The sequence below is a fragment of the Nannospalax galili genome, unplaced genomic scaffold, assembly GCF_000622305.1.
Source record: "Nannospalax galili isolate Female #2095 unplaced genomic scaffold, S.galili_v1.0 scaffold281, whole genome shotgun sequence".
Lineage (NCBI taxonomy): Eukaryota > Metazoa > Chordata > Mammalia > Rodentia > Spalacidae > Nannospalax > Nannospalax galili.
This window is the reverse complement of record NW_008349068.1, coordinates 8,167,619-8,177,435: the sequence shown is the minus strand read 5'-3', so window position 1 is coordinate 8,177,435 and position 9,817 is coordinate 8,167,619. Positions and strand designations below refer to the sequence as shown.

General features: G+C 35.4%; 1 protein-coding gene across 1 annotated transcript in view; it reads right to left on the bottom strand.

Annotated features, from left to right (window-relative positions):
- The window catches only part of Cps1 (carbamoyl-phosphate synthase 1), a 120,303-nt gene extending 112,598 nt beyond the window's left edge, over positions 1-7,705 (bottom strand). The window contains exon 1 of the mRNA XM_008846248.2: positions 7,442-7,705. Coding sequence (XP_008844470.1) covers positions 7,442-7,567 — 126 coding nt within the window. The 5' untranslated portion in view covers positions 7,568-7,705. The remainder of the gene's footprint in view (positions 1-7,441) is intronic.
- Positions 7,706-9,817: the final 2,112 nt, after the last annotated feature.

The window sequence follows — 9,817 nt, the reverse complement described above, 5'->3', positions numbered from 1 at the left end:
TATTAATAATTTTCATGAAAATACAATTTTGTGCAAGAGGTTGTCTATTTGCAGAAACTCCAATAAATTTCTAGAGATTATTTTTTGGTTTGCCTATAGAGATCTCAGAGTTATGATTCTACTGTGTCATAAAATATTTTAATTTTCTTAATGACATTTTTCTAAAGTATACAAAGTTTCACATTACTCCCAAAACTCTCACTTCTTTGGGGTTTTTTTAATCAAAATTAATATTTATTTTGGAACTACATTTGTAGATTTATTTTCATTTTCTCATAAAGTGATTGATGACCAGAATTTTGTACTTTAAGGTTCACAGTTTGAGATGACATTTAAGAAAGTAATGCTTCAAAGAAGTTCCCATAACAAGAACAATACAACTGCTGATGGGAATCACACAGCTACATTCCCCTTCAAAGAGCTTTCCAAAAGTGTTCCTGGTATTATGCTAAACTGATTTAGAGGGCTTAGTCTTAGGAAGTAGAGTCAAAATTGAAACATAATTTATAATTAGCCTATACAATTTTGAAGCAGTCTCATGTTTTTTACTACTGGGCTTTTTCATTGCATTCGTTATAACATTATTAAAAACCATCCACTCAGTGTTCATTTGTGGGTCCACATCCCAGCATCATTCTGGGCTGACTTTGAAAATACTCATCCTTTAGTTTGAACCAGATATTTTGTGTTTTTTTTATATATTGAATCTTTTAAGATACTGGAAACAAGTCAAAATGAGTCTTTTCTAGTGTTCTAAAACAGCACTAGGCTTTGGCATGTGGAAAGGTTGCCAGGTTATGTGAAAAGGGAACAGTTCGGGAACTGGAAAGCACCACTTTTTGTAACAACCACACAACTATATTTTCACTGACATATAAGGAAATTATCAACTATAAACAGCTTTGTCCTAAAATGCCCTATTGGTATAAGTTCTGACAGCTATTTGGAGCAGCGATCCTTTTTAATTATTTGGTTTAAACAACCTCTTCTGAAAATGCACCAACGTGAGAAAGAAAGAAAACTCAAATTTCCATGGTACTAAGATAAAGTTCAGATAGAAGGGAGCTCTATAGTAAACAATAAAATCACAGTAGAAAAAAAAACTGGTTTCAGAAACATAAATATAGTAACATCAAATTAGAAATATCTTCCTGATATTTGAAGACTACCTAAAATTCTAACCACATTTTCTGATGTTCATCTCATTTTGTCAGTAAGGACAGTCCATGCTAATTTTGGTACTTAACACTTCTGTGAAATGGGAGGAGTAGCAGAGTTCCCCTACATTCTACAATGTGCCAATACATGGTTCTGTATGTAAAGCCTTAAGCTAACTCAGCAATATATTCCATAAAAGGTTTGACTATAAAGCATTATAGACATAATAATCCCCTTAAGCCAGTAGGAGAAATGAAAATGATTTACTCTAAGAATCTGACTATACTGCTCTTGAGTCATTTATCTAAGTAGGCAGTTTGCATATCAGAGAAGTGGAGGCCCCTTGTGTTTTATTTCCATTTTCACCACAGCCTAAAGCTATCTAACATATTTGATTTCTAGAATACCCTATGTTTTGTAGCTAATAGCTCACCTCACTACTCAGCTTCTTAAAAAATATCTCTGAACTAAGTGTTGGAAAATAGAAAGCCTAAAGTCAGAAATATTTTTCAGATAATTATTATGTAGATAATCTGATAAACACTTAAAATTATGTTTTTTTGTAACTGAAATTTTATCTTTTCATTCTTAGAGCTATATTATCAAAATATAGGTATTTAAATTCATAATTACAGCACAATTTGCTATGTTTAAAATATTCAATGATACTTCTCTGTATTATAAATGTCTTAACAGTTCAGGGTTTCTGAATATTGTAACTGTAGCAATCAATTAAACCTTGCAACATCAAAGTCCTCTGCCTTTGATTAAACATAAGCTAATGTGGGAGGAAAAATCACAAGGTTAATTTACTTGAACAGCTCTATGCTTTGGACATTCATGAACAAAAGAAATGGATTAATAATTTTGTTCAAATTATATTTCTAATAAATAAAATACAGTATTTATAAAAATTTCATTCAAATATATTAAGTAGTACACAGTTTTTTATTTATTTATTTTTATTTTATATGTATGCACATTTCGCATGCACGTATGTAAGTGCACCCATATTTTGCAATGCCTGCAGAGGTCAGAAAAGGGTGTTGGATCCCTTGGAACTGGAGTTGCAGATAGTTGTTAGCCACCACGTAGGTGTTGGGAACTGAACCCAGGTCCTCTCCAAGAACTGTCAGTGTTCTTATCTGGTGAGCCATCTCTCCAGCCCCCTGGGTATGTAGTTTAACAAGCACTGAATGAGCTATAGAACAAATGTTTCTGAATTTGGAAGGGAGCTAAAATAGCATCAGCTAATTTTTACTTTATAACTCTAAGTTAATATGGTCCGAGATTTAATTCTAAAACATCGAAGAAACATATTCAGTAAAATTCCATATCCATGTACCAAACCTATTAATTCATTGATGAGAACCTTATGTACCAATAAACAGCTTTCCTATGAAATTTACAAGATTTTCATATGGTGTTTAATAAGTGGAAAAAATAAAGAAAGGAGAGTACTTGAAAGTGTTTTTTTTTTTTAATCAAGTCTTCTAGAGACCACCTGGTTGAAAAGCCAAAACTAGTTTGACCCTGGCCCATGTAGTCTGCTCCAAGGCTCAGTTGTAAAAGTGTTGGGAAATTCTGCTGATATATAGGGAAGTCAATCTTGCATAGCAAGCTTCTCCTGAAATCTGGAAATGAGCTGTAGTTTTATCTCATTGCAAAGGGGATACCAACAGCTCTACTAAAGTGCTATAAATGCAAAGGTGGTCTAATGGACGATGTAAGGGCAAAGGAATGGTCTCCATTTCCACAGCACTAGGACTATATTTTGCCTCTAAACCATCAAAAAGCCTTCCCAAGCATGGGCAAATTAGGTATTGAGGAAGAGCTAGGGAAATTCAGATTAAGACCATGATAGACATTTAGATAGTTCTCAACCAGAAGAATTCATAACTTCTAGTCCAGTCCAGAACTGCAGTAAGGAAAATAAGCACTTGAAGCACAGCAGTAGAGGAGGAACATTATGATCCAACCAGTGAGGTAGAGCATCCTGAAATTTTGACCCCACATAGCTCACCCACTTTCCTCTCCTATAGGTTATCTGATTTGTAGTTTTTGCAAAGGCTTTATGCCAAGACGCTCAAATGGTCAAGGCAATGTTAGTGGCAAGTAAATGAGTCTGTATTTCAGAAAGGGGACTACATAAAATGTGGAGAACACACATAGAAATGTACAAGCAAGGCCACCCCCTAACTATAGAAAAAAATGTGCATCAAAAATGCATAAAGTTATCTTTCATCCAAACTAATTGCACAATCACTCATTTGGAGCTAGAACATAATTTATCACTGACAACTTTGCATTTCCATAGATAAAACACATCCCTAACATGTGTAGAAAAAGTCTAGTAAAAGCAAACCTTGAAAACGTGTGAGACTACCTCTCAGTCTCTGCTCACAATATGTACAGAGACGTTCTGATCTACTAATGGATTCCATTTTTCTATGAATGACTTCTAAAGCTACTACACAGTAACTAAATGATTGTAATTGCAGGAGATTTTTGTAATTGCCAATCTCTACTCAAGTGACAATAACTCCTCCAGAATGAGCTAAAGAGATACTTCTATGTTGGAATCAGAATACAGAATCTTACATAATGAAAGCCTTTCAAAGAGCTCTTTCACATCCAAATTGCCACAGAGGACACTTGGATACTTGGATGTTAGGTACCCAGCTCAATTTTAAAGTGTGTCCCTGTCTCTAAATATGAGTGGATTAATGTCAGAAGCAGTACTTAGTGAACCTTTTCCTATTCACAGGGAAGTTAATCTTTCAATTTAATATCTTTGGTTTCCAAATTCTTTTGCAAGTAAAGTAATACTAGTTAGAGTAGGTGAATTTCCAAGACTTGTGAACTCAGAATTCTTAAATCTATAAGTTGATTAAAGTCAGAAACTAAACATTCATATTGCTTTATTTTGCTTACTATTCTTCCTATGTACACCTATGATATGTTTGTCTGTTAATGAGTAAGTGTAAATTAATGGGAGAAATTAAACATCTTGGTATACAGTCTTTCTTTTAGTATTGAATTAGTTACACTAAAAAAAAAAAGAGAGAGACTATTTGCTTTTTGTTCCATGAGTCCAATTTGTTATAAGAAATATTTTCTTAGAGGTTGGTTTAATATTTAAGCAAAAGTGAAAGAATCATTATCATAAATGTTATTGGAATAATTCGCAGTTCACAAAGAAACATGAGGACACTATCTAACCCTTTACTAAAACCTTCTGCTAAAATGGATAGAACAGAATTTTTTAAGTATCCATTTTTCATTTTCAAGTGTTTGGTGGGTTTTTTTTTTTTTGAGCCTTACTATTGTATTTTGACCATACAATTCTTAGAGTAAAGAGAGAATTATTTTCACACAACAGAAGACGAAAATCTAAGTTCTGAAAACATGCATTATCAAGGTCGGAGCAATAGAGAATGTATAACAGGTTAGATCCAGATTTTATTTTATTTTCCCATCCACAATATTTTTCTATTATATTGTTATAACTAACTGAACATAATAATAAGCACTGAACTTTTAATATTAATAGAAAAAAGATTATGGCCCCTAGAACTTTTACATTTTATGACTGTTGATTGTTTATACTCTTATCAGTGTTTTCTTTTTTTAATATACTCTTAATACCAACTTCCTTTAAAAAAAAGAACATCCTGAAATTCTTTCCTCTTCCCTATGAGCAAAATGCAACTATATCTAGCAGTGAGGCGTACTCTATAGCTATTAGTCACAAGCAAAAATGTAGGAAGAACCATATAAAAAAGCAAGTACATCACTGTTATTGTACACACACACACACACACACACACACACACACACACATATATTCACAGAGAGGAAAAAGTGACCTCCAATGACACTGACAAAGCAGCCTGGCTCACAGGGAAGTACATACAGATCTGACCACTGGTCGTCTTTCACAATTCACTTCTTGTCTGTAACTAGCTATAGTGCTACTAACCTTTCAAGACTATTCCCCTGCCCTTTACTGGCCATTATGTATCTACATTCCAATGATTTTTAACTACCTTTAAAATGTGAGGCCCATTTCAATAGAATAAATTTGGGTATATCTTTCTTAGAAAATTGAGTTTTTAAAGGGAAGGCAGGGAAAAAAAACATAGGTAGAGGACTATTTCAAAGTAAGTGAATAACATGGGTCCCCTTGGACTGTGTATGGAATTTTAATTCACTGTTGCCAAGTCCAAGAACTTCCATTTTTCATGCCTGGCATTCCTCCAAAACTCTGGCCAGTGATGACTAAATGTGACTGATGACATTTCCACCGTGAAATGATAGCTTCTTCCTCCTACAAATTTGTCATTCTTAGCTGGGGACTGTGGCCGACCCTTGAAACAGATCTGTCACCATGAGTGGACTGCTTTCCCAATAGTCTGTCCACACAATTAGCTCAAGTTGCTATACATGAGATTGTAGTAGTTGTTATATGGAGTGCTTAGTGAGCCTGGGGGAACTGACTTCTGATGACAGTCACATCTGCCATTGGAAGTCGTCACTTCATTTCTCTGCATCTTGTGTCTAGCAGAGACATGATCGCCCTTACCTACCTACTTCTATGAGAAGAAAAAGATACTCCAAGTGACCCAACTCTGAAGAATCAGATGACACTTGTAATCATCAGCAATACTGTTTCAATTACTGTTTATTCTCTCTCAGATGCTATGTGAGCATCTTTGAGGAACAGAAAAGACTGAACTAAAACCAAGTACTAACTCTCAGGTTATATCTAGTCACAGTGTCTTAGATAGTGGTTTAGAATATGTATTTGTAACCGGACATGGTGACATACGCCTTTAATCCCAGCACTCAAGAGGCAGAGGCAGGAAGATCTCTGTGAGATGGAGGCTAGCCTAGTCTATGTAGATTCATTCTCCTTTCTGGTTTTCTTCTAATAATTAAACTGAATTCGAGGAAATGTTTTCCCTTTTGGTTATCTTAATTTAAAATGGTAGTTTCTTGTACTCTGTTAGAATCTCCACAATGTGGCAGACTCAAGTTGTTAACATACTACTACTGATAGCCTCTCTCTATTCTAAGACCTTGACTCTCTCTCTCTCTCTCTCTCTCTCTCTCTCTCTCTCTCTTCTCATTTTCATCTCCCCCATGTACCTGTGCCTGTCTCCTTTTTCTTTTCTTTAATTTTATTCCTTCTCCTACCCACCTCTTAGCCCTAGAGGCTATAAAATCTCTAAGAATTGATCTGTGGAAACTGCCTAGCCCTGCAGGTGTCAGATTTCTGGGATCCTAACCAGAACAACCTAAGCTTGGGAAAATCCATGGAAACACCTTGAAGATTTTGAATCAACCTAGTATACACACAATATATAAGCAGAACACTCACTACTACTCCAGCCTACTTTTACAACAGCATTATAAGGAATTTTTCCCCTTACTCTGTGTTTTACAGTTCTTAATACTAAAAATGCAGTACATTGAAGCTACTGTAATTAGTTAAATTTATATTCAGTAAGAAGATCTTCACTGGCCAAGTGAAGTGTCTTCAGACAGTGATAGGAAAAGGCAGAGATTGGGAGCCAGTGTTGGGGTTTGGGGAAGAACTAATTAATGTTCCTTTTCTGGACTTGTCTCCAATTGAATCTAAATTATAGATACAACTATACAGACAGAATTATCAGCTGTTATTTACCTCAAGATCTTAATCTGAAAAATAAAAATCATGAATTTGTTCTCTGATATTAAAAGAAAAATGAAAATGCTAAGCTAGTGTTCATGTGGCTGCCACTTTAGAACTTCATAGATATTTTCCTTCTTTTTAAAGAAGGGAAGATATTTTCCTTCTTTTTAAAGATTTTTTAAAGCTGTTATTTCGAAAGAGAAAACTTTGCACTGGAGCACTAAAGAAGCCGTTAACACACTGTGGAAGGTGAAGAATCTCATATAGATATAAATTCTATTTTTTGGACTCAAGCTATTAGCAATAAAATCAAGGCATTAACAGAGTTACGATAACTTTAAAAAATTTTTGTTTTCTAGCAGTATGCTTACATTTTATGTGTAACTGTGGTCATTCTTTATATTGGACAACGATTATTGCAATTTTACTTAGAGAAGTTTAAAAATAATCATTTCTAAATCAACAGGTTCTGTGGTAAAACAATTGTTAATAAACAGTACTTTGGAACTAGGTTCAAGTCTGCATTTGCTTTGCAAGTGCCCCTTCTGCTTCAGTGCTAAACTGTGCCCTGTGCAATGTGACAGAAACAAGAGATGTGGACTTTACCTTGACAGAAAGGAGCCTGATGCCGGGTCTGGAATATCCCCACTGTTGTTTCGTGGTCACATTGGCAAAGCCAAAACCACTCTTCAGTGTTTTCACCACTTTGCAAGCTGTCAAAATCCTCGTCATTTTGAAGATGCTTTGTGACTAAAATTAAATCACAAATATTTCATGAGATTTTGCTACTAGATTGTTTTTAAATGAATGTGAAGGAGAGCCGTGTAGAGGCAGGGCAGCTGAAGTTGACTGCACAGCAATCTTTGACTCTCCATTCATTCTGCCATTAAATGTCTTAGGAATAGCTCCTCCTTTCCTTATCCCCTCCTCCTGAGCTGCTGTCCAGAGATGTCCCAATGGATATGGGACACAAATTGCAACACATCAAATACTGCCTTCTTCTGCTGAAATAATGCTAATCCTGTAGAAAGTCAGCTCTCCATCAAAGGAATTGCTTATGCAGCTGAATAAAATGACCTAGGCACAGTGGACAGTCTTGTGGACAGCCTTAGAAGAACCACTTACTCAAAGGGTTCTTTGAGCAAGAACCATTTCTTTCTAATAATGCAAAAGATCAAAGATTTTGCCTGTGTTACAAGTGACGTCTAACTTGTCCCGGAAGAGATTTGGATTTCCAAGTAAACCTAAACCTGGCCACTTTTTTGCTTGGAAAAATATTAATGGAAGACACATATAATAAAAAGAACATCAGAATAAACTTTTGTTCACAAATACACAAGAACTTCACCTTCATTCTTTGGTGGTATTCTATAAGTAATATGTTATGTTCTTACTATATAGTTCTGTCTTCCTGATCAATAACATTAAGCAAAGCACACCTGAAGCAGACTAACCTGCTATTTTTTTATTATTTTTATTTTATGTATGGGTGTTTTGCCTACATGCATGCAAATGTACCATATGCATGCATTGCTGCAGAGAACAAAAGAAGGCATTGGATCCCCTGGAACTGGCGTTAACAGTTATTAACTTCATGTGGGTGCTGGATACTGAATCCAGGTCCTCTACAAGAGCAGACAGTGCTCTTAACCGCTGAGCCAGTTCTCTAGCCCCAATAATCTATTGTATACCCCTATGTTTGCAAGATGTACATGATATGACAGGAAACATTGATTTTAATGTAAGCACCATTTTTAAGATTATTTAGTAATTAAAATGTTACATTTTAAAAAGTCCCAAAACATAGGCATTCCTATTTCAACCTAAATAAAATTGATTCACTCAGGCCTTTAACCACAGGTATAATCAAGTAGTCAAAGAGTCCCATTGGCTGGTGGGATCTCTCACTTGAGTGAGGGTCTGTAAAGAACAGAAGGCACTCCATGTTCATGCTCAGATGCCATTCAAGTTCAAGAAATAAGGGCAGCAAAAACCCACAATGCAATTGATGGCATAGAGATTGCATTTTTCACTGAGAGTATCAATGCCAGAATGGGGCAAGGGCACACACAAACAAATAAATAAAAAGTTTAAGATAAATCTTCTAACTGAATGTATTAATTTATAAACATTCTCTCAAGTCAAACTACTTGGAAAATCCAGTTAAATATCCTGACTTTGAGGTGAAAAATTCATACATTGTGTTTCCATAATCATCCTCAAGATTGCAAAGGTCAATAATATATAAAATGGTGAGTATTTGAAATTGAGTGCTCAGATACACTGGAATTTACAGTCAAACTGTGAAACATCCTTGCAAGAGGGAGGGAGCTTACATTTGGGTAGGACAAAGGGGTGGGGCTTCCAGGAGATGGTTGGGAACATGGAAGTCAGAGAACAAAAAACTAAATAGAAATAGTACACGTTTATGAAAAATACCCTTCAGAACTTTTTTTAAATGTCTTTCAGTTTGGAATGATTTTTTTTCCTCTGACTTCATGCCCAGGATCCTTTTCCCACCTAAGCTACCTACATTCGGCTGAGCTGCATGACCAGAATGCACATGGGTGAGGGGAACCTTCTTAGAAATTTTACCCTGTGATCCAGCTCATTATAGGTCCTCTAAGCATATGCCATTCATTTTGAAAAGCAAAAATGTTCTGTGAGAACTTGCCTTCTTTCGTTGATGAACATATTGTACTTGTCACTGTTCAGAGCTCTTTCTTGGTTCCCTTTGTATAATCCCATAGAGAAAAATAAAAACTAGACATTTCCCAAAGAATGGGAAACATTTCTAATTCTTTTAACCAAATGCTGATGAAGTATTTTATCTTCCATAAAATGGAAATGTCTTGATGTGGGGGCCGGGATCTATGGAGACGGTTCAATGGGTGTCAGTGACTAAAGCACTTGCCGTGCAAGCATGAAGATCTGAGTTTGAATCCTTAGAAACCATGTAAAGTCAGACAAGACAGCTTGTGT